We start from the raw sequence: 26,448 nt of genomic DNA on the forward strand, positions 1-26,448 counted from the left end.
GACAATAGGTGCAGAAGTAGACCATTCGGTCCTTCAAGCCTGCACCGCCATTCTGAGATCATGGCTGATCATCTACTATCAATACCCGGTTCCTGCCTTGTCCCCATAACTTATGGATCCCCCTATCCATAAGATACCTATCTAGCTCCTTTTTGAAAGCATCCAGAGAATTGGCTTCCACTGCCTTCTGAGGCAGCACGTTCCACACCTCCACAACACTCTGGGAGAAGAAGTTCCTCCTCAACTCTGTCCTAAATGACCTACCCCTTATTCTTAAACCATGCCCTCTGGTACTGGACTCTCCCAGCATCTGGAACATATTTCCTGTCTCTATCTTGTCCAATCCCTTAATAATTTTATATGTCTCAATCAGATCCCCCCTCAATCTCCTTAATTCCAGCGTGTACAAGCCCAGCCTCTCTAACCACTCTGCGTAAGACAGTCCGGACATCCCAGGAATTAACCTAGTGAACCTACGCTGCACCTCCTCCACAGCCAGGATGTCCTTTCTTAACCCTGGAGACAAAAACCGCACACAATACTCCAGGTGTGGTCTCACCAGGGCCCTGTACAAATGCAAAAGGATTTCCTTGCTCTTGTACTCAATTCCCTTTGTAATAAAGGCCAACATTCCATTAGCCTTCTTCACTGCCTGCTGCACTTGCTCATTCACCTTCAGAGACTGATGAATAAGCACTCCTAGATCTCTTTGTATTTCTCCCTTACCTAACTCCACACGGTTCAGATAATAACCTGCCTTCCTGTTCTTGCTCCCAAAGTGAATAACCTCACACTTATTCACATTAAACGCCATCTGCCAAGTTTCTGCCCACTCACCCAGCCTATCCAAGTCACCTTGAATTCTCTTAACATCCTCATCACGTCACACTGCCACCCAGCTTAGTATCATCAGCAAACTTGCTGATGTTATTCACAATGCCTTCCTCTAAATCATTGACGTAACTCGTAAACAGCTGTGGTCCCAATACCGAGCCCTGTGGCACCCCACTAGTCACGACCTGCCATTCTGAGAAACACCCATTCACTGCTACCCTTTGCTTTCTAGCTGCCAACCAGTTTTCTATCCATTCAACATCCTCCCCGCAATGCCATGAGCTCTGATTTTACCACCAATCTCCTATGTGGTACCTTATCAAATGCCTTCTGAAAGTCAAGGTACACCACATCCATTGGATCTCCCACGTCTATCTTCCTGGTTACATCCTCGAAAAACTCCAGTAGATTAGTCAAGCATGATTTGCCCTTGGTAAATCCATGCTGGCTCGGCCCAATCCTATCACTGCTATCAAGATATGCCGCTATTTCATCTTTAATAATGGACTCTAGCGTCTTCTCCACTACTGATGTTAGGCTAACAGGGCGATAGTTCTGTTTTCTCCCTCCCTCCTTTCTTAAAAAGTGGGATAACATTAGCCATTCGTCAATCCTCAGGAACTGATCCTGAATCTAAGGAACATTGGAAAATGATCACCAATGCATCCGCAGTTTCCAGAGCCACCTCCTTTAGTACCCTAGGATGCAGACCATCTGCACCTGGGGATTTGTTAGCCTTCAGTCCCATCAGTCTACTCATCACCGTTTCCTTCCTAATGTCAATCTGTTTCAGTTCCTCTGTTACCCTATGTCTTTGGCTCATCCATACATCTGGGAGATTGCTTGTGTCTTCCCTAGTGAAGACAGATCCAAAGTACTTATTAAATTCGTCTGCCATTTCTCTGTTTCCCATAACAATTTCTCCCAATTCATTCTTCAAGGGCCCAACATTGTTCTTAACTATCTTCCTTCTCTTCACATACCTAAAAAAACTTTTGCTATCCTCCTTTATACTTCTAGCTAGCTTGCGTTCATAACTCATTTTTTCTCCCTGTATTGCCTTTTTAGTTAAGTTCTGTTGCTCCTTAAAAATTTCCTAATCATCCGTCTTCCCACGCACCTTAGCTCTGTTATACTTCTTTTTTAATGCTATGCTATCTCTGACTTCCTTTGTCAACCACTGTGGCCACTTTCCCCCCTTTGAATCCTTCCTTCTCCGGGGGATGAACTGATTTTGCACCTTGTGCATTATTCCCAAGAATACCTGCCATTGCTGTTCCACTGTCTTTTCTGCTAGAATATCCGACCAGTCAACTTTGGCCAGCTCCTCCCTCATGGTTCCATACTCTCCTTTGTTTAACTGCAATACTGACACTTCTGATCTGCCCTTATCCCTCTCAACTTGCAGATAAAAACTTATCATATTATGGTCACTACCTCCTAATGGCTCCTTTATTTCAAGATCACTTATCAAATCCTGTTCATTGCACAACACTAAATCCAGAATAGCCTTATCCCTGGTCGGCTCTCATACAAGCTGCTCCAAAAATGCATCCCGTAGGCACTCTACAAACTCCCTATCCTGGGGTCCAGTACCAACCTGATTTTCCCAGTTCACCTGCATGTTGAAATCCCCCATAACTACTGCGACATTTCCTTTGCCACATGCCATTGTTAACTCCCTATTCAACTTGCACCCAATATCCATGCTACTGTTTGGGGGCCTGTAGATAACACCTATTAGGGTCTTTTTGCCCTTACTGTTCCTCAGTTCTATCCACACTGACTCTACTTCTCCTGATTCTATGTCCCCCCTTGCAAGGGACTGAATCTCATTCCTCACCAACAGGACCACCCCACCCCCTCTGCCCACCTTTCTGACCCTTCGATAGCACGTATACCCTTGTACATTCAATGCCCAGGTCTGATCCCCCTGCAGCCATGACTCCGTTATCCCAACAACATCATAGTTACCCATTCGCACCTGAGCTTCAAGCTCATCCGCCTTATTTCTGACACTTCGTGCATTCAGATATAGAATTTTTAACCCATTTCTCCTCTCTCTTTTAAATCACTGCCTATTGTGCATAACACAGCTCCCCAAACTCTCACCGGGCTATACACCCCTTGAATTTTGTTGTCCTTCTTAAATTTACTTACTCTTTCTGCACATTTAACTCCATGCTCCGTCAGACCATCCCTCTGCAGATGTATCCTCCTTATCACTTGTTCCGCCTCACCTTTCTCTACTTCACACTTAATATTCCGAAACCGTGTAGTCCTCACCTGTCCTTTATACTTCATCTCGCTATCCTCTCTCACATTCTGGATCCCTGCCCCCTGCAAATTTAGTTTAAACCCTCCCAAGCAGCACTTGCAAACTTTCCTGCAACAATGTTAGTACCCCTCCAGTTCAGGTGTAAATTTTTCAAAGCTTGCAGAGAGATTTGAGCCAGTTGGAAGAGTGGGCTGAAAGATGGCAGATGGAGTTTAATGCTGATAAGTGTGAGGTGCTACATTTTGGTAGGACTTATCAAAATAGGACATACATGGTAAATGGTAGGGTATTGAAGAATCAGAAGAACAGAGGGATCTAGGAATAATGGTGCATAGTTCCTTTAAGGTGGAATCTCATGTGGATAGGGTGGTGAAAAAAGCTTTTCGTATGCTGGCCTTTATAAATCAGAGCATTGAGTATAGGAGTTGGGATGTAATGTTAAAAATATACAAGGCATTGGTGAGGCCAAATTTGGAGTATTGTATACAGTTCTGGTCACTGAATTATAGGAAAGATGTCAACAAAATAGAGAGCGTACAGAGAAGATTTACTAGTACGTTACCTGAGTTTCAGCACCTAAGTTACAGAGAAAGGTTGAACAAGTTAGGTCTTTATTCTTTGGAGCGTAGAAGGTTGAGGGGGGACTTGATAGAGGTATTTAAAATTATGAGGGGGATAAATAGAGTTGACGTGGATAGGCTTTTTCCATTGAGAGTAGGGGAGATTCAAACAAGAGGACATGAGGGAAAAGTTTAGGGGTAACAGGAGGGAGAACTTTTTTACTCGGAGAGTAGTAGCTGTGTGGAATGAACTTCCAGTAGAAGTGGTAGAGGCAGGTTTGATTTTGTCATTTAAAAAAAAATTGGATAGGTATATGGACAGGGAAGGAATGGAGGGTTAGAAACCATAGAAACCATAGAAGCTACAGCACAGAAACCGGCCTTTTGGCCCTTCTTGGCTGTGCCGAACCATTTTCTGCCTAGTCCCACTGATCTGCACACGGACCATATCCCTCCATACACCTCCCATCCATGTATCTGTCCAATTTATTCTTAAATGTTAAAAAAGAACCCGCATTTACCACCTTGTCTGGCAGCTCATTCCATACTCCCACCACTCTCTGTGTGAAGAAGCCCCCCCCTAATGTTCCCTTTAAACTTTTCCCCCCTCACCCTTAACCCATGTCCTCTGGTTTTTTTCTCCCCTTGCCTCAGTGGAAAAAGCCTGTTTGCATTCACTCTATCTATACCCATCATAATTTTATATACCTCTATCAAATCTCCCCTCATTCTTCTACGCTCCAGGTTATGGGCTGAGTGCAGGTAGATGGGACTAGGTGAGAGTAAGCGTTCGGCATGGACTAGAAGTTTCCGTGCTGTAATTGTTATATGTTATATAAGTTCTTATCTGAGCTTATAGGAAATGTGCATAATTGAGATCTTAGAATGTCTCTGATTTGTAGATATCTAAAAAAAGTGAGTTTTGGGTAAGCTATATTTAGCTGGCAATTTCTCAGATGAAAAAAGATTTCCTCCAACAAACAGATCTCAAAAACATTTAATACCCAACCTGTCCCATTCTTTAAAAAACTAAAATTCTATGAAACTTCGGCTCATTGGGGCAACTGCTTAATTGAGCCAAAATGTACTTGTCTCAATATGTCCAAATCAACAGGAATCCACTGTATTTTATATCTACAGAGTTTCAAAGCAATTATGAACTCAGTTAACATAAAGAGAAATTGAGGTATGACACAAGTAATCAATCAGAGATTTCATCAATTGCTTGAATGTCATTTATGGACATAACATGAGCATCAGATCCATAATCTTTCCGTTAACCTTATTTCCCCATGACTCTAACTTGTGTGAGAAATTCCGTGGAACGGCTGTAACTCAACTCTTTTCATAAATGAAGTAAACTTTGGAAGATAGATGGAAAGCAGATTAGAGTGAATTGCTGTGGATAGGATTCAGACTGAGATACAAGGTTCTCTTTAGTCAGGTCTTTATTTATGTATTTTATAGAGACTCAAATTAATGTCAAAGATAGATAGATCAATTCACATGAAGATGGACACAAATAAAAGATCCCATAGTCTATTGGATTACAAACCGATGAATGATGAAAATAATGCCAAAACAAAGGACTCTAGAAATAGGATGATGCACATTTATTTGCAAATAATCGAGAAACTAGGTTTATTTCTTTCTTACAATTTTTCTCCAAAAACTTTCTGTAATCCTTTGTATGATAAAATTGTGCTTCTATTGGATAATGGGAAGTTACTGAACTGAAGTGATCTATTTTCCAATGTGCATCAATGTAGAAGTGGAAGTCTATTTCTGGACTTAAGCTTGCATTCTCATTTGATAACAATGAATAAAATTGCAGATGCTGGGATCTTTTATTTCTTCTTAACAATAGACTATGGAATCACATCAATGATCTCAGATCTCATTCGATGGTTAAATGCAGAGCAGAAGTCATGAATTCCAGAGGAGCATATAAGCAGGTTGCCTTTAAGGGTCAACCCCATGGCTGAAAATGTGCCAGGAGAGGTGGAATTCAAACCAGCCTGAAAAACAGAGGGATGCTCCTTTACCCAGCATCTTATTGGCATATGTGCAGTCACTGACAAATTAGACTGACAAACTCAGAGAAAGGCTACTGTATCAGAGGCAGATGAGGCAGATCTCAATTGTTTGTTGCACTGAAACTTGGTTAAATGTGAATACTCCGGACTTAGCCAAATGACTAGGTTTTACAATCTTCAGAATGGATTGAACCACAAACATGCAAGGAAAAAGGTGGCGTGTCTGATTTTTAGTCAATTCTCATTAGTGCACGGACATTATGGTTAGGTCGACTTCTTGTTTCCTTGACTTACAACACCTAACGATTAAATGTAGACCATTCTATTTGCCTTGGGAGTTCTCCTCTGTGATCCTGACTGCAGTTTGCATACCACCAGTGGCCAATTACAAGCAAGCACTCGCAAAACTGCATGATTTCTGCAAGCAAGAAACAGTCCATCCTTACGCATTTCAAATTGTAGTCAGCGACTTTAACCAGGCCTGTTTGAAAAAAAAACTTGCCCAATTATCACCAGCACATAACCTGCTGCACCAGAGGTCCCAATACACCAGACCACTGCTAAGCTATGATAAGGAATGCCTGCTGTTCCTTTCTGAGACTCCATTTTGGCAACTCAGATCATTTGGCTGTACTCCTACTACCTGCATACAGAGCCTAAAAAGCAAGGCTCCAGAGGTTAAGACAACTATGTGGTGGTTGCAGGAGGCAGAGGAACAGTTACAGGATTGCCTTGAGTCAGTGGATTGGGCTGTGTTCAAGAACTCATCTGAGCATCTGAATGACAACACCAGGGCTGTAGCAGATGAGTGTGTCCCCATGAAATCATTCAGGGTTTACTCCAATCTGAAGCCCTGGATGAACAACGAAGAGAGCCAGACCAGAGGCATTCAAGTCTGGAGATCAAGAATGTTACAAGAGGTGTAGGTATGATCTCCAGAAAGCCATCTCATGACGAAGTGGAGGTTCCAGACTAGAATGGAATCAACGAGGGATGTTCCACAGCTATGGCAGGATGTGAATGCCATAACCTCCTTCAAATTAATCTTACAACACAAGGGACAGCAGAGCTTCACTTCCAGAGGAATTCAATGCCTTCTATGCTCACTTTGACCACAAGACAGGGAGGAATGATCGCACACCTCCATGTCACCTGATGAACTTTTGTTCTCAGTATCTGTAGATGACGTGTGGGCTGCCTTCAAGAGAGTGAATCCAAGGAAAGCATCCGGTCCAACCGAGTACCTGACTGAGTACTGAAGAACTGTGACGACCAGCTGGCTGCTGTGTTCACGGATATCTTCAGCCTCTCGCTTTGGCAGTGTGTGGTACCCACCTGCTTCAAGCAGGCTTCAATTGTACCTCTGCCCAAGAAGAGAGTGGTGACCTGCCTCAATGACCATCGTCTAGTGGCACTTATATCTGCAGTGATAAAGTGTGAAGTGTTTTGAGAGGCTGGTGTTGAAGCATATCTGCTCCTGTCTGAGTGGCGACTTGGATCCAATCCACTTTGCCTGCTGAAGCAACAGGTCTACAGTGGGTGCCATTTCACTGGCTCTTCACACAACCCTGGAACATCTGGACAGCAAAGATGCATACATCAGGATGCTCTTTATCAATTACAGCTCAGCATTTAATACCATCATCTCCTCAAAACTAATCAGTAAACACCAAAACCTGGGCTTTAATACTCACTGGTACAATTGGATTTTGGATTTCCTCACTTATAGACCCCAGTCAGTTGGATTGGCAAAAACACCTCCTCCACAATCTTTGTCAGCACAGGAGCACCACAGAGATGTGGGCTTAGCCCCCTGCTATACTCACTTTACACCTATGACTGTGTAGCTGAGTACAGCTCCAACACTATGTACAAGTTTGCTGATGACTCCACTGTTGTGGGCAGTGTCAAAGGTGGTGATGAGTCAGCATATAGGACGAAGGTTGAAAATTTGACTGAGTGGTGTCATAACATCCTCTCACTCAATGTCAAAAAGACCAAGAAGCTGATTGTACACTTCTGGAAAAGGGTACCAGTAGTCCATGAGCCAGTAATTATCAGAAGGTCGGAGGTGGAGAGGGTCACTAATTCCTGGCTGTCACTATCTCAGAGAACCTGTCCTGGACCCATCATATAAATATATTGCAACACACATAAAAATTGCAGGTGAACACACCACGCCAGGCAGCATCTATAGGAAGAGGTACAGTCGACGTTTCGGGCCAAAACCCTTTGTCAGGACTAACTGAAAGAAGAGATAGTAAGATATTTGAAAGTGGGAGGGGGAGGGGGAGATCCGAAATGATAAGAGAAGACAGGAGGGGGAGGGATGTCCCCCTCCCCCTTTCAAATCTCTTACTATCTCTTCTTTCAGTTAGTCCTGACGAAGGGTCTTGGCCCGAAACGTCGACTAGTCCTCTTCCTATAGATACTGCCTGGCCTGCTGCGTTCACCAGCAATTTTTATGTATGTTGCCTAAAATTCCAGCATCTGCAGATTTCCTCGTGTTTGCGTATATAAATATATTGTCAAATAAAACATAACAGTGGTCTATTTCCTCAGGTGTCTGCGGAGAGTCAGCATGTCATCAAAAACCTTGGCAAACCTTTAGAGATTTGTGGTGGAAAGTTTCCATACGGCCTGGTATGCCCACAGGAAAAAGAATCTCAGGGTTGTATTTGGTGACATGTATGTACTCTGGTAATAAATTTTACTTTGGACTTAGATCTGAAATGAAAGCTGAAAACATTGGGAACACTCAGCAAATTGAGTGGCATCAGTGGAAAAAGAAACAAAGCAAACCATTTGGGTTGAAGACCCTATGTCAGAATGGGGAAGACAGTTTTAAAAGATTTAAATCGTCGTGAGACTAATGCGAAGAACTAACTTCCTTTCTCCATTTATCAGTTTCGATGGAAGTTCTTCAACATGAAATGTTAATTCTGCTTCTCCTTCCATTGGTAAAGTCTGACCTGCTGAGCGTTTCCATCAGTTTACTTTTAATTTTCTCATCTTGAAAAAATGTGAAACTATTTCTTAGATTATTCATTCCTGTAAACTTTAGATTCAAAATATAATCTCTGTAGTGGAGTAATATAGTTTGTGTCGCATAAATTATAGCTGTTCAGCCCACAAATGCTATGTGTTTCCATCACCTTCTTTGCCAGCGAAGTCCTGATTTTAAGCATACTATGTAAATAAATACTTTGAAACTCCTTCTCACTTTAAACCTAAACCAATGCCCTTTTGTTTTGGTAACCTTGCAACATGAAAAAGATCCTGACTACCCACCCTCTCCTTATATACATCTATCAGGTCACCCCTCTGATTTGTTTTGTCTGGGAAAGCAGACCCAACCTATTCGAACTCTCACCATAACTGAAGTCTTCAATCCACACAGCATTTTGGTGAACATCCTCTGCACTTTCTCCAAGATAACCACATGTTACTCCAGATATTAAACCAGAACTTCACTCAATGCCCGAAGTTTTTTAAAGTTGCGACAAAACATCCTGACCTCTGACAGCAAGCACACCATATATCTCCTTCACCACCCATTTACCTGTTTTGTCACTTTCAGAGAACTCTAGACTTGAACGCCAAGATTCCTTGTTTATCAACATTCCTTAGTTCCCTGCCAATTAAGCTGATGACCTAAACCTATGCGAGTTCCCATAATGCATTATCTTGATAGAATTTGCTTCTGAGTGTGAGTAATACAGCTGTCAGGGACCTTAAAGAACAAGAATGATCATTTACGGGATGTCCGACCTTAGTACAGCCCATCTCCAATTGCTTTTGGCAATATCATTGTAAACAAGCTTCTTGATTCAATTTGATCATGGAAATAAAACAATAGAAGTTCATGAAAACAACTTTCATGTGATAAGTTTAAAAAAAGAACACATTTGAGAAATAAAGCATACAGCTGGACAACTGTAGAACTGCCTTTTCAAAAAAAATATACTCCTGCATGATATAAATTAATATGTGATCACTGAAGTTACGCAACCCCTTCATCATTCAGCCTTATTAGTTTGGAGTGAAATAACCTGTAATAAATGTATTCAAATGCCATTCAAGATGAATATCACAAATCACTTAATATTATTGAGATAATAAATTTGTCATAAAGTTGCATATGCAGTATATCACCACAGTAAAAGAAACAAGTGCTGAATAATTAAATTCACCTATGAATATGGTCTATACAATTCCAAACAATCCACATACAATTCATACTCATTGCAAAAATAAAATCTGTCAATATCTTGGTAAAATATTTTATTATAAATTTGGAGAAAAGACCTAGTATTTGGAATTCAGAAATTAGGAATGCACTATGATTTGTACACACAACTGGTTTTGTGAACAATGCCTTGTATACAGCATCAATCATCATCCTAAACCAAATCTTTAAAATACTGACTGATATCAAAGTAGAAAATGAAACAGCCTACCAGCTATTTACTACATATGTGCAAAAAGACAGTCTTCTCAATAAATACAAACTACCAAAATAAAAAGAGAAAAATGTGGCTTATTAAATATAACATCATATTTTCCTGTAAAGGCTCATTAATCTGTGCAGCAGACATATCGATTTCAAGGTACTTTCTGTTTACTATTTTTAAAGGAATGCAGACTAATAAAATTCTTCTCTTTCTACTTCTTAAACTGTCTAATAACTTGTGATATTGACAGGTTTGATTAAAGGCATTTAAAAGTAATTACCTACCTCTGGCAGTCATTTTCCAACATCCTGCCTTTTCCTTATCTCTCCAAATTGTTTTGTGCTCAAATGTGTTTGCCTCTGGCAGATCTCTTTACAGTTTTATAAAAAAAGTGATTGATGATTTAAACTTTTTCTCTGATATTTGACAGCTGCTCATTTGCAGTTTGTGGTTATACAAAGGACTGGGATTATGTTGTGTTAACAGACTGCTCCCATGCGGTCTGGATACCTACCAAAAGCTGCGACTTTGATTATCACGGCTTGAACATTAGACAATATCATTTCTCTCAGCAAATCTTCCTGGTTTCGACGCCAGAGGTAAGCCAAAGGCTGGAGATTAAGTCGCTTGCACCTGTGAAGGGAAGGAAAGGTCTTCCAACTGGATATATTTCAGAAGTACTGATATACACTGTAACTTAAGGCACATCTTTTAACCCTGCGAATTTCCACCTTCAAAAATGGTTTCATTGGTGCAGAGTAAATATAATCTAAAATTATCCAACTGGTAATAATAAGTCAATAGACTCAAAAAAGGTTTTATACAACCACACATGAACTCCTATATTTATCGTAGTATTAAAATGTATTAACCTTTTTCTTTTGATAAGATTGCACAATACAAAGTTTGCTATAGAATGTTTAAAGACAGTCTTCCTCTCCTTATTATGCACAACAAAAGAACAACTCGATGAAAGTCAGCCTGTCTTTGAACCTAACTACTAAAACTACAAAAAGCAGTTATACTGTCAGTATTTCAAATCATGAAATATAGAATGATGGGGGTGGCAGCCCTCTATTAAAGCGAATTATGATTCATGCTGCTTCCTCCCTCACCCCATAATTGACTTAAATTGCAAAACTTACAAAAGCATTAAAATTGTGCACCTTCTGATTGTCAGTGCATCAGCATGCTCCGAATAAAAGGTAACTTGCTAAATTATTTGTGAGGTTCACCATTCTTATTCTACAGCAGGGCAGGTGATAACTTTTCTGTTCAATGAAACCAGCCAAATGCATGATTGCAATGAGTTACTTGGATCAAAGAGTGGTGGTCTGAGTGTTTACAGCGAATAAAGGCCCAATGCAGTAAAATTAGTGCATTCTATCAGCATGTGACATTGTTAATTGACTGTTGTGGAAGTTACTCTTGGAATGCACTGAAATGCGCCTTTATGAATAGGTATGATAAAGGAGTAATTGTGAGAATCTGTTAAATGTTGGCATTCAGAGAAGTCTGGGTGCTCTCATACGTGAAATACAGAAATTCAGTGTGCATGTAATTAAGAAGGAAAATGGAATGCTGATCTTTACTGCAAGGGGGATGGAATACAAGACAAAGGGAAATTGGCTGCAACTGTCTGGGGCAATAGTGAGAACAACCCTGGAGCATTTTAGCTTCCTTGTTTAAGGAAGGGTATACTTGTCTTGGGTCAGCGAAGTGAAAAAATCATGGAATGATTCCTGATGAGATAAGAATGGGCCCAAACACTCTGGTGTTTTTTGGGGGGGGGGCGGTATTTAGTCACTACATTTATTTAAGTTTGAGATATCTTATAGAGGAATCAAGGGTAAGGGGGGAAAAAAGCAGTGAAGTATAGTTAATGCCAAAGTGAAATCAGCTGTGATTGTAATGAATTGCAGAGTAGAACCAAGGGGAACATAGCCCAAACTTTCTTCAAGTGTTTAAAGAAATGATGAGACAATACAGGCTAGAAATTCTTTTTAAGGCAAGGGGAAATCTGACAGTCAGACATGAAACAGTGCAACACAGAGAAAGCTGGAGGGACTCAGCAGGCCAAACAGCAACAGCTGTAATCTTCAAACAACTCTTCTGTCACTTGAGATGAATTAATGTTGAAAAATGTGTCAACCATGCTGTGGAATTTGTACCAGGCAAGTTCAGAATAGACTTGGACACACCCTTCATCCCCCTCCCCTGGGAAGACCATGATCACATTCACTTATAGCAGCTGTGGGCCTCCCAATGTCCCAGAGGCCTGGTTGCCATGGATATCTAAGGAGATGGAGTGACCTATGGGCATCCGATGGTGCAGACTAAGCATCACCTCAGACTGCTCTGACTGCCTTGCAATAGCTCATGCTGCCTGAAGGTCTTACCATGTAGCCAAAAACATTTGAAATACATTTAAACGATTAAAAGAATTTTTGAAGTATTTAAGAACGCATTTATTATATGCCAGTTAATACACTGTTAGATACGTAAATAAATTAAAGGGTATTAACAGCAGGTTTATAATTAAGGTCAGCTACCCCATTCAAGTAAAAGGGCAAACACTTGTACACCAGCTGGTGTAAAGCTGTGGGTTCAGATATGAAGTGAATCCAGCCCCTCAGCTCAGGATGATGAGTTGCTCCAGCGCCACTGGGCTTCCAAGGTTGTGGCAGGGAGTTGGAGAGAAGAGGCAAGGCATCCAGCCATCTGTTGTATTCCACAGTTGCACAGGCGTGGAAATTCACTGACTCCATTCCAGCAGCCAAGCAGCATTTCTCTACGGAACCACAGTAAGCCACTAATGCAATCCAGACTACTCATTCAATAACCATGGAGAAAGACACATTTCAATATGTAGATGTAAGCAGATCTCCTAAATTCTACGCTGCAGCATGATGAAGCACTTTCATAAGACTATAAGATTCAGGAGCAGAATTAGGCCATTTAGCCCATTGAGCCTGCTTTGCCATTTCATCACGTTGGATCCATTTTTCCTCTCAGCCTGAATCTCCTGCCTTCTCCCTGTATCCCTTCATGCCCTGACCAATCAAGGATCTATCAACCCCTGCCTTAAATATATGTAAAGACTTGGCCTCCACAGCTACCAGTGGCAGCGAGTTCCAGATTCACCACAGTCTGGCTAGAGATTTCTCCCCACCTCTGTTCTAAAAGGATGCCACTCTATTCTGAGGCTGTACTACTGGTTTAAGACTCTCCCACCACAGGAAACATCTTCTCCACACCCACTCTATCAAGGCCTATTACCATTTGATAGGTTTCAGTTAAGTCACATCTCATTCTTCTGAATTCCAGTGAACACAGGCCCAGAGCCATCAAACACTCTTCATAAGACAAGCCATTCAATCCTGGAATCATTTTCGTGAACCTCCTTTGAGCCTTCTCCAGTTTCAGCATATCCTTTCTAAGATAAGGGGTCCAAGACTGCTCACAGTGAGAAGTGAGGCCTCACCAGTGCTTTATAAATTCTCAATATTACATCCTTGCTTTTCAGTCGTCTTGAAATGAGTACTAAGCACAGACTCAAAGAAGGCCTCCCTTTGCACCTCGGTTTCTGTATCTTCTCTCCATTTAGAAAATAGACTACCCCTTCATTTCTTCTATCAAAGTGCATGACCATTCACTTCCTGTAACTGTATTCCATCTGCCACTTCTTTGCCACTTCTCCTATTCTAAGTTCTTCCATAGCCTCTCTACTTCTTCAAAACTACCTGCCCCTTAATCTATCTTCATATTGTCCGCAAACTTTGCAACTAAACCATCAATTCCATCATCCTAATTATTGACACATAATGTGAAAAGAACTGGTCCCAACACAGACTCCTGTGGAACACTAATAGACATGGTAGCCAAACAGAAAAGGCTCCCTTTATTCACACTTTTTGCCTCCTGCCAATCCAGCCACTGCTTTATCCATGCTAGAATCTTTCCTGTAATACCATGGGCTCGTAGCTTGTTAAGCCGCCTCATGTGTGGCACCTTGTCAAAGGACTTCTGAAAATCCAATTACATAACATCAACCGATTCTCCTCTGTCTATCCTGCTTGTTATTTCTTCAAAGAATTCCAACAGATTTGTCAGGCAAGATTTTCCCTTGAGGAAACCGTGCTGACTATAGCCTATTTTATCATGTGCCTCCAAGTATTTTGAGACCTCATCCGTAATGATTGACTCCAACTTCTTCCCAATCATTGAGGTCAGACTAACTGGCCTTTAGTTTCCTTCCTTCTGTCTCTCTCCCTTCTTGAAGAGTGGAATGACATCTGCATTTTTCCGGTCTTCAGGAATCATTCCAGAATCTAACGATTCCTGAAAGATCATTACTAGTGCCTCCACTATCTCTTCAACTACCTCCTTTAGAACCCTGGAGTGTATACCATCTAGTCTAGGTAACTTATCTACATTCAGACCTTTCAGTTTCCCAAGAACCTCCTCTCTAGTTATGGTAACTTCCTGCTCCCTGACACCTGGAACTTCCCAGTGGGCTGATATCCACTCTCGCCTCTCTTTAATACTTTATGTATTTGAAGAAACTTTTGGTATGCTCTTTAATATTATTTGCGAGCTTACTTTCATATTCAATCTTTACCATAATAACTTCTGTAGTTGGCTTCTGTTTTTTTTTAAAGCTTCCCAATCCTCTAACTTCCCACCAACTTTTGCTCTATTGTATGCCCTTTTCTGGCTTTTATGTTAGCTTTGACTTTTCTTGTTAGCCACAGTTGTGTCATCTTGTCATTGGGATATATATATGCTGTACCTTTTGAATTGCTTCCAGATACTCCAGACATTGCTACTCTGCCATCATCCCTGCCAATGTTCTTTGCCAATTAATTCCAGCCAACTCCTCTCTCAGGCCTCTGTAATCCCCTTTACTCCACTGTAAAACTGATACATCTGACTTTAGCTTCTCCTTCTCAAATTTCAGGGTGAATTCAAACACATTATGATCACTTCCCCCTGAGGGTTATTTTACCTTAAACCCTCTAATCAATTCTGGTTCAATACACAACACCTAATCAAGAATAGCTGATACCCTAGTGGGTTCAACCATGAGCTGCTCTAAAAACCCATCTTGTAGCCATTCTAGAAATTGCCCCTCTTGGAATCTAGCACCAACCTGATATTCCCAATCTACCTGCAGATTGAAGTCCCCCATGACTATTGTAACATTCTCTCTTTGTCATGCATTTTCTATCTCCCATTGTAATTTGTACAAATGTAGACTACATCTTTACTACTGTTTGGGAGACTGCATACAACTCCCATCAGGGTATTTTTATCCTTGCAGTTCCTTAGCTCTATCCACAATGATTCAACATCTTCTGACCCTACGTCACCTCTTTCTAATGATTTGATTTCATTTTCTTACCAACAGAGCAACAACACCCCCTCTACCTTCCTGCCTGTCCTTTCGATACAATGTGTACTCTTGGACATTAAGCTTCCAGCTATACATGCCAACCTGGAACTGTGCTACAAGTTCATCTACCTTATTCCATATACGGCGCGGATTCAAATATAACACCTTCAGTCCTGTATTCACCCTTTTCAAATTTGTCCGCCTTTTACACTGCAGCTCATCCTGTTGACTGCGATTTTGCCTTATCAACAGCCTCTTCTTACTATGCATTGCCTCTGTTTGTAAACCAGCTATTTCATTTTTAGCACTATCATTCCAGTTCCCATCCCCCTGCCAAATTAGTTTAAACCAACCCAAACAACTCTAGCCACCCTGCCTGCAATGATATTGGACCCCCTCTGGTTCAGGTGTAACTTGTTCCTTTTGTACAAGTCATATCTTCTCCAGAAGAGATCCCAATGATCCATAAATCTGAACCCCTGCCCCCTGCACCAGTTCTTCAGCCATGCATTCGCCTACCATATCAAGCCATTCCTGCCCTCACTGGCAGGTGGCACAAGAGATTCTGTTTCTCAACTTTCTACCTAGCTTCCTAAAATCTCTCTCAGGATCTCCTCAATTTGTCTACCTATGTCATTGGTGCCAATATGTACCAAGACATCTGGCTGATGTGTTTTGAGAGTCTTTTTCCTCTTGGCTACATATCCAGAATGAGACAGCCATTCAGGAATGAGATTTGGAGGAATTTGTTCATTCACAAGAATTGTCAATTAATTTTCTCCCCTCCAGGTAAGTAAATACTGATTCAAGAATTGAGATATTTCGATCCAAGAAAACAGAGGGCAGTGAGTATATACAGAAACATTATCCATGAAAAATGAGTGCAGATTAGAGTTTTGGGCTTAATGCTCTTTCCTTAAAGAACAAGATACATTGAATTGGGTGTTAATGTAGTGTCGCAGTTAGCATGACACTATTGCCACATGGAATGTTGGAGTTCAGAGTTCAATTCCGGCATCATCTGTAAGGAGTACTTCCTTCCTGTGTAATGTATGGATTTTTTCTGAGCTCTCTGGTTTGCTCCCGCAGACCAAAGGCATACCAGGTAGGTTAACTGGTTATTGTAAATTGTCCGGTGATTAGGTTCAGATTAAATCAGAATTGTCGGGGGTTGCTGGGGCACTGCGCCTCAGAGGGCCAGAAAGTCCTAATCCATGCTGTATCGCTAAATAAAATTTAAAAAATAATTGTTGAATAAGATGCTAATATTGGGAGGCTCAAGTAGAAAGTTTGTGTATGCAAACTTCTATTAACAATAAAGTGCCAGAAGATAAAAAGCAAGTCAGAAGATAACATTGTGACAAAGTTATTTTATGGTATGAATATGGTCCAGGAAGTTTTTATGGGTCATATCGCAGTATTGCAATTTAATCTTATAAATTTAAAATTGCATTTCATCAAAGGGCGGAGAATAGAAAAAGAATTGGACTTTCCCTATTCATATCAATGCTTTCTTTTCCATAATGATTGCCAAAAAAAGCAGGGGTCTGTAAATCTGTCCACGCACAAGTCTCTGTACTGACAATGTGATGTGTACCACACATGAATGTGCTTAGTTACAAATACTTCATCGAGAAAGACACTGAAATGTTGCTGAAAAGCACAATGAAAACAAAGGGATGTGATGTGTGAATGATTGGTTGGAGGATGAAGAGATGGCAGCTGAGGACAATCAATCTGACAACTGGTTCACAATGTTGTGTTCACTGTTCCAGAGTACAGACCATACAAGGATTGCTTTGAAATGAAATCAAGAAATGCTGGTGAATTACATAGAGGAAATATTTCCTCATTTCAAGCTCTCCAAAGAACAATGGCAGTTTCATCAAAATGAAAGAAGTTGCAAACATATCCAGAATTGAAATCATAGTCATATTGCATGGAAGCAGGTCCCCAGCCCAACAAGTCCATACAGACTTTGTTGCCCTGTGAGCTACTCCCATCTGCTCATGTTTGGTTCATAGCCCTCTAAATCTCTCCTATCTACGTACTTACATGGCTGGCTTTTAAATGTTGATAATTATCTCTGGCAGTTCACTTCAAATACACATCAACCTTTGTGTGAAGGGGCTGCCCTTGATGTCCCTTCTAAATCTCTCACCTCTGGTCTTAAACCTAAGACCTCATTTTTTATAGTACCCCTACCCTGCAAAATGATATGTGCTTTCACCTTGTGTACATCACTCATGATTTTATAAACCCTATCAGGTCACCTCTCAACCTTCTAGTCTACACAACCTCTCCTTGTAACTCAGGCCCCCAAGTCCAGGTAATGTGCTGGTAGATCTTTTCTTACTCTTTCACACAACAGGACGACCAAAACTGTACAGAATATTCCCAATGCAACCTTACCAACATCATAGAGTAATATGAACAGAAAAAGGCCCTCTCCACCAACCTCTCCTCCCTGTTATTCCAGCTACCCACACTCGGCCTATAATCCTCCAAGCCCTTCTCCTCCATGTACCTATCCAAATGCCGCTTAAATGTTGCAATTGTACCCACCTCTATCACTTTCTCTGGCAGTTAATTCCAGGTACTCACTATCCTCTGTGTAAAGAAGTTACCTGTCAGGTTTCTTTCAAATTTTTCCCCTCTTGTCTAGTATCTGTGCCCTCTAGTTTTGGATTCTACAACCCTGGGAAAAGACTATGACTGTTCACCTTACTCACACCCCTCATGACTTTATGTACATTTCTTGTTGTCCTGTGCTCCAAGGAATAAAGATCATGACCAACCTCTCCCTATTACTCAGAGCCCCTCATCTAAGCAGCACTCTCATAAATCTCTCGTGCACTCTCTCCAGCTTGATAATGTCTTTCCTATAACAGGATGACCAAAACTATGCACAATATTCCAAACAACAGGAATTCTGCAGATGCTGGAAATTCAAGCAACACACATAAAAGTTGCTGGTGAACACAGCAGGCCAGGCAGCATCTCTAGGAAGAGGTGCACTCAACGTTTCAGGGTCTCGGCCTGAAACGTCGACTGCACCTCTTCCTAGAGATGCTGCCTGGCCTGCTGTGTTCACCAGCAACTTTTATGTGTGTTGCACAATATTCCAAGTGCAGTCTCACCAACGACTTATATAAATGCAACATACAGTCCCTTCTCCTAAACGTAATGGCTTGGTTGATGAAGGCCAGTATGCTAACCAAGTTCTTCACCATCCTGTCTACCTGTGCAGCTACTCCTTGGTCTCTCTATTCTACAACACTCCTCATTGTTCTGCCATTTACTGTATGTAAGTATTACCCTGGTTTGAATGTCCAAAGTACATTACCTCACACGTGAAAGTTGAAATTCATTTGCCATTCCTCATTCCGTCTCTCTAACTACTCAAGATTTTGTTGTAATTCATTGTGACCTGTTTCACTGTAAAAGTCTTCTGATTTAGTAGCAAACTTGCTAATCACGCCATATACATTTGCATCCAAATTATTTACAAAAATAATGAATAAGAAGTTCCTTATCAAGCGAGGGAAGAGGACCGGGTCGAGACAAAAAGGCTTATGGAGAAGAGAAGTTATAAGCCGTGTCTCCCCTCTCTCATCATGGGAAATGTGAGATCGCTGGAGAATAAAATGGATGAACTGACGGCGCTTGTCAGGAGTCAGAGAACATTTCGGGAGAGTAGTGTCATGTGCTTCACTGAGACGTGGCTGCACGAGGACATACCCGATCAAAGCGTTTCCATAGAGGGCTTCCAGACCGTTCAAGCTGACCAGAATTGCACTGAGAGCGGTAAGCGTAAAGGAGGGGGGCTGGGGGTTCTGGTAAATAACAGATGGTGCAATCCTGGGCATATTATGATCAAGGAACGTGTCTGTAGCCCGGATATTGAAATCTTTGCTGTTAGACTCCGGCCATATTATTTGCCAAGGGAAATCTCGCGTGCAATTGTGGTTGTTGTGTACATCCCTCCCTCTGCCAACCCGACGTCAGCATGTAACATCATTTACACCGTCATAGCCAGATTACAAACCCAGCACCCGAGTGCTCTCATTACCATCTCGGGTGACTTCAACCAGGTTACCATGGCTAGAACACTGCCCAACTTCACGCAGTATGTGAGCTGTACAACCAGAGGTGAGAGGACTCTGGATTTGATGTACGCTAACGTTAAGGATGCATACAGCTCCTCTCCCCTCCCCCCACTGGGAAGGTCAGATCACAACCTGGTGCATCTAAAACCCTCCTATGTGCCTCTGGTGAAGAGTAAATCTGCAACCTCGAGGACAGTGAGAAAACGGTCGGAGGAGGCTTATGAGGCGCTCCAAGGTTGTTCTGAGGTGACAGACTGGCAGGCACTCTGTGAGCCACATGGAGTGGATATTGATCGGCTCACAGAGTGCATCACTGATTGCATCAACTTCTGTGTGGACTGCAATGTTGCAACAAGAACTGCCCTTTGTTATTCAAATAATAAGCCATGGGTGAAAAAGGACATTAAGGACATCCTGAACGCTAAAAAGAGGGTGATTAGAGATGGAAATAGGGAGGAGCTGAGGGCAATACAGAGGAACCTGAAAGCCAGGATCAGGGAGGCTAAAGACAGGTACAGGAGGAAGCTTGAGTGGAAACTCCAGCAGAACAACATGAGGGAGGTCTGGAGGGGGATGAGGACCATCACTGGGATCTGGCAAATTAGCAACAGAGGAGCTGAATGCAGTGTGGACGGGGCCAATGAACTTAACCTGTTCTTTAACAGATTTGACAGTGTGGCTCCTGCCCATCCCCCACATGAACCATCTGTTGTCGGCCCCCAACCAACACATATTCCACTCTCCCCTCCTACCCCTCCTCACAGTCCCCCACCCTGCTGTCATGACTATACCACTTCCCCACACGAAACCATCCACGGTAGGCCTCACAGCTGAACATGTGAGAAGACAGCTGAAATATCTCAACCCAAGCAAGGCTGCAGGACCAAATGGTATCAGTACCAGGGTGCTCAAAGCCTGTGCCCCTCAGCTATGTGGAGTACTTCGCCATGTATTCAACCTGAGACTGAGGCTCCGGAGGGTTCCTGTACTGTGGAAAACGTCCTGCCTTGTCCCTGTGCCGAAGACACTGCTCCCCAGCGGCCTTAATGACTACAGACCGGTGGCATTGACCTCCCACATCATGAAAACCCTGGAGAGACTTGTTCTGGAGCTGCTCCAGCCTATGGTCAGGCCACACTTAGATCCCCTCCAGTTCGCCTACCAGCCCCGACTCGGAGTTGAGGATGTCATCATCTACCTGTTGAACCGTGTCTACGCCCACCTGGACAAGCCAGCGAGCACTGTGAGGGTCATATTTTTTGACTTCTCCAGTGCACTCAACACCATCCACCCTGCTCTGCTGGGGGAGAAGCTGACAGCGATGCAGGTGGTTGCTTCCCTGGTATCATGGATTCTTGATTACCTGACTGGCAGACCACAGTACATGTGCTTGCAACACTGTGTGTCCAACAGAGTGATCAGCAGCACTGGGGCTCTGCAGGGGACTGTCTTGTCTCCCTTTCTCTTCACCATTTACATCTCGGACTTCAACTTCTGCACAGAGTCTTGTCATCTTCAGAAGTTTTCTGATGACTCTGCCATAGTTGGATGCATCAGCAAGGGAGATGAGGTTGAGTACAGGGCTACGGTAGGAAACTTTGTCACATGGTGTGAGCAGAATTATCTGCAGCTTAATGTGAAAAAGACTAAGGAGCTGGTAGTAGACCTGAGGAGAGCTAAGGTACCGGTGACCCCTGTTTCCATCCAGGGGGTCAGTGTGGACACGGTGGAGGATTACAAGTACCTGGGGATACGAATTGACAATAAACTGGACTGGTCAAAGAACACAGAGGCTGTCTACAAGAAGGGTCAGAGCCGTCTCTATTTCCTAAGGAGACTGAGGTCCTTTAACATCTGACGGATGATGCTGAGGATGTTCTACGAGTCTGTGGTGGCCAGTGCTATCATGTTTGCTATTGTGTGCTGCGGCAGCAGGCTGAGGGTAGCAGACACCAACAGAATCAACAAACTCATTCGTAAGGCCAGTGATGTTGTGGGGATGGAACTGGACTCTCTCACGGTGGTGTCTGAAAAGAGGATGCTGTCTAAGTTGCATGCCATCTTGGTCAATGTCTCCCATCCACTACATAACGTTCTGGGTGGGCACAGGAGTACATTCAGCCAGAGACTCATTCCACCGAGATGCAGCACAGAGCGTCATAGGAAGTCATTCCTGCCTGTGGCCATCAGACATTACAACTCCTCCCTTGGAGCGTCAGACACCCTGAGCCAATAGGCTGGTCCTGGACTTATTTCATAATTTACTGGCATAATTTACATATTACTATTTAACTAGTCATGGTTCTATTACTATTTATTATTTATGGTGCAACTGTAACAAAAACCAGTTTCCCCCGGGATCAATAAAGTATGACTATGACTATGACTACACTGATTCCTGGGGCACCCCACTAGTCACAGGCCTCCAGTCAGAGAATCAACTTTCAACTATGACTCTCTGCTTCCTATCATCGAGCCAATTCTAAATCCACCTCGCTAGCTCTCCTTGAATCTCATGCAAACTAATCTTCCAGATCAGCTTACTATTTGGGACCTTGTACACGGTCCTACTTTTATCAATCCACTGAGATATCTCTTCAGAAAACTCCAAAAGATTCATAAGACATGACCTCTCACACACAAAACCATGCTGACTATTCCTGATGAGGCCTTAATTATCCAAATGATGGTTGATCTTGTCCTTTAAAATTCCCAACAACTGAAATCTGACTCATCGCTCTGTAGACCTTGTAGACTCTGTAGTCCCTGGCTTGTCCTTGCTATCTTTCTTAAACAATGGAATAACATTCGCCACTCTCCAGTCTACTATAACTATCAGTGGCTAACAATGAAGCAAATATCTCTACAAGGGTCTGGGCAATTTTTTTCCTGGCCTCCCAAAAGATTCAGGGGAGCACTGGGGATTTGCCCACCTTAATGCATTTCAAGGCTGCCAATGCCTCCTTCCTTGTAATATGATTATGAAGACACATAGTCCTCTTTTTTTCCCCTCTTTTTCGAGGTACCAGACAAGGTTGTCCTCTTAGTCCTTTATTATTTGATATTGCATTAGAACCTCTTGCAATTGCCATTCAAGAATCTCCAAATATTATTGGGATAACTCGGGGTTTAAAGTCCCTAAAGTATCACTCTATGCTGATGACTTACTTTTATTTTTCATATCTTGGGATTAAAGTTACCTGTAAACATAAAGATTTATTTAAGACTAATTTCCTACCCTTAATCGATCATATTACTCAACTCTCATTTAAGTGGTCTCCATTTTATTTAACTTTGATTGGTCGTATTAATGCTGTTAAGATGTTTATTCTTCCAAAATTTTTATATGTATTTCAGGCACTACCGATTTTTGTTCCCAAATCCTTTTTTGATAAAGTTGACTCTAAAATTTCTTCATTTATTTGGCAAAATAAAAACCCGACATTGGGTAAAATACATTTACAGAAAGCTAAGAGAGATGGAGGTTTTGCATTACCTAACTTTAGATTTTATTATTGGGCAATTAATATTCGACATATGAAATTTTGGTTACTTGATCAAGATACACTATCCATTCCTAAATGGGTAGTATTGGAATTACAATCTGCTCAAGGTTATGCACTTGGTTCCATTTTAGGTTCTTCTCTTCCTTTTGATTTGAAACGCTGTAAACTGGTTTGTAACCCGATAGTTAAATATACCTTACGTATTTGGTTTCAATTCCGAAAATTTTTTGATCTTAATCAATTTGGGCTTGCGATTCCTATTTTAGGTAACATATTCTTCCCTCCCTCTTCTGCTGACCGTGCCTTTCAAATTTGGAAGACTAATGGTATTTCAAGGTTTTTGGATTTATTTTTAGAAGGTTCCCCTATGTCTTTTGAGCAATTATCTAACAAATATAACTTACCAAGAATACATTTTTTTAGATATCTCCAAGTTAGAAATTTCTTAAGTACCATACTCTCTTCCTTTCCGACGCTACCTCCTACATATATTTTAGACACTATAATTAACCTTAATCCATGTCAGAAAGGTGCAATGGCTATTATTTATAATAGTATTATGAAACTTAGGAAAGTTCCATTTGATAAGATTAGGTCAGATGGGGAAAAGGAATTGGGTCTTATTATTCCTGTGGATGACTGAGCACATATTTTACAACTAGTTAATACTTCCTCTATCTGTTCTAAACACTCCCTAATTCAATTTAAAGTTGTCCGTAGAGCACATAAGTCTAAAGATAAATTAGCTTGTTTTTATTCTCATATTAACCCTTTGTGTGACAGATGTCATGGGGAGATAGCTTCCTTAACTCATATGTTTTGGGCCTGTCCTACTCTGGAAACTTTATGGAAAGATATTTTTAATATTATTTCAAAGGTATTGAATAGAGATATTTCTCCCCATCCTATTACTGCTATCTTTGGAATACCTAAAATTTCCAGTAATCTCTCCCCTTCAGCCCGTAGAATGATTGCATTTCTTACTTTAATGGCGAAAAGATGTATTTTACAACACTGGAAGGAGATTAATGCTCCGACTACATTCTTTTGGTTTTCCCAGACGATACCATGTTTAAATCTGGAGAAAATTAGAAGTAATCTTTATGATTCTTCAGTTAAATTCGAATAGACTTGGAGATCTTTTATTCAACATTTCCATTCAATGTAACTTTTTTTTTCTTTCTCTGGCCATATTTACATTCCCTTCTTGCTTTTTAACTGTTTTTAATGGAGGTCAGGTTTGAGGGCATGATTGTTTTAAGTTGTTTAACTCTACTTGATACCTAGTTGGCCCATTGCTTTGCTTTGCTTTTTAGTTTAGTTGCACGGTGGGTTTTTTTTTCCTTATTAACATGTTTGAAAATTAGTATACTATTATATTACCTGGTTATTTTATATCTAAACTGCACTGTTTGTACCAATTTTTTTTGTGTATTAATATCTCTTGTAAAATTATTGTAACTGTGTATCAGTGCCTATATGGTTTACCTTTTGTGTACTAATTCAGCAAAAAGATTTTAAAAAGAAAGATACATAGTCCTCCTTTATGGTCATTTAGTAATGCATGCATTAAGAAATGATACATTATTTCCTCTGGTGTGATATCACAAAACACAAGACAAACCAAGACTGAAGAAACTGACAAAACCACATAATTATAACATATAGTTACAAACAGTGTAACAATACCATAACTTGATAGTCATAGTCATACTTTATTGATCCCAGGGGGAAATTAGTTTTCATTACAGTTGCACCATAAATAATAAATAGTCATAGAACCATAAATAGTTAAATAGTAATATGTAAAATATGCCGGTAAATTATGAAATAAGTCCAGGACCAGCCTATCGACTCAGGGTGTCTGACCCTCCAAGGGAGGAGTTGTAAAGTTTGATGGCCACAGGCAGGAATGACATCCTATGACGCTCTGTGCTGCATCTTGGAGGAATGAGTCTCTGGCTGAATGTACTCCTGTGCCCACCCAGTACATTATGTAGTGGATGGGAGACATTGACCAAGATGGCATGAAACTTAGACAGCATCCTTTTTTCAGACACCACCGTGAGAAAGAGTCCAGTTCCATCCCCACAACATCACAGGCCTTACGAATAAGTTTGTTGATTCTGTTGGTGTCTGCTACCCTCAGCCTGCTGCCGCAGCACACAGCAGCAAACATGATAGCACTGGCCACCACAGACTCGTAGAACATCCTCAGCATCTTCCGGCAGATGTTAAAGGACTTCAGTCTCCTCAGGAAGTATAGACGGCTCTGACCCTTCTTGTAGACAGCCTCTGTGTTCTTTGACCAGTCCAGTTTATTGTCAATTCGTATCCCCAGGTACTTGTAATCCTCCACCATGTCCACACTGACCCCCTGGATGGAAACAGGGGTCACCGGTACCTTGGCTCGTCGCAGGTCTACCACCAGCTCCTTAGTCTTTTTCACACTAAGCTGCAGATAATTCTGCTCACACCATGTGACAAAGTTTCCTACAGTAGCCCTGTACTCAACCTCATCTCCCTTGCTGATGCATCCAACTATGGCAGAGTCATCCAAAAACTTCTGAAGATGACAAGACTCTGTGCAGAAGTTGAAGTCCGAGATGTAAATGGTGAAGAGAAAGGGAGACAAGACAGTCCCCTGCAGAGCCCCAGTGCTGCTGATCACTCTGTTGGACACACAGTGTTGCAAGCACATGTACTGTGGTCTGCCAGTCAGGTAATCAAGAATCCATGATACCAGGGAAGCAACCACCTGCATCGCTGTCAGCTTCTCCCCCAGCAGAGCAGGGTGGATGGTGTTGAGTGCACTGGAGAAGTCAAAAAATATGACCCTCACAGTGCTCGCTGGCTTGTCCAGGTGGGCGTAGACACGGTTCAACAGGTAGATGATGACATCCTCAACTCCTAGTCGGGGCTGGTAGGCGAACTGGAGGGGATCTAAGTGTGGCCTGACCATAGGCTGGAGCAGCTCCAGAACAAGTCTCTCCAGGGTCTTCATGATGTGGGCGGTCAATGCCACCGGTCTGTAGTCATTGAGGCCACTGGGGCGCGGCGTCTTTGGCACAGGGACAAGGAAGGACGTTTTCCACAGTACAGGAACCCTCCGGAGCCTCAGTCTCAGGTTGAATACATGGCGAAGTACTCCACATAGCTGAGGGGCACAGGCTCTGAGCACCCTGGTACTGACACCATCTGGTACTGCAGCCTTGCTTGGGTTGAGACGTGTCAGCTGTCTTCTCACCTGTTCAGCCGTGAAGCCCACCATGGTGG

At 41.9% G+C, this 26,448-nt stretch overlaps 1 protein-coding gene across 4 annotated transcripts in view; it reads right to left on the bottom strand.

Moving 5' to 3' along the window:
• dph6 (diphthamine biosynthesis 6) overlaps window positions 1-26,448 on the bottom strand; it is a 300,181-nt gene that overhangs the window by 197,592 nt on the left and 76,141 nt on the right. For all 4 annotated transcript variants that reach the window (XR_010018318.1, XM_063050727.1, XM_063050738.1 and 1 more), the window contains exon 5: window positions 10,677-10,795. Coding sequence is in view for 3 of the 4 variants with exons in the window: in XM_063050727.1 (XP_062906797.1) it covers window positions 10,677-10,795 (119 nt within the window). In the remaining variant the exon portion in view is untranslated. The remainder of the gene's footprint in view (window positions 1-10,676; window positions 10,796-26,448) is intronic.

The sequence above is a fragment of the Mobula hypostoma genome, chromosome 1 (assembly GCF_963921235.1).
Source record: "Mobula hypostoma chromosome 1, sMobHyp1.1, whole genome shotgun sequence".
In the NCBI taxonomy this organism is placed as follows: domain Eukaryota; kingdom Metazoa; phylum Chordata; class Chondrichthyes; order Myliobatiformes; family Myliobatidae; genus Mobula; species Mobula hypostoma.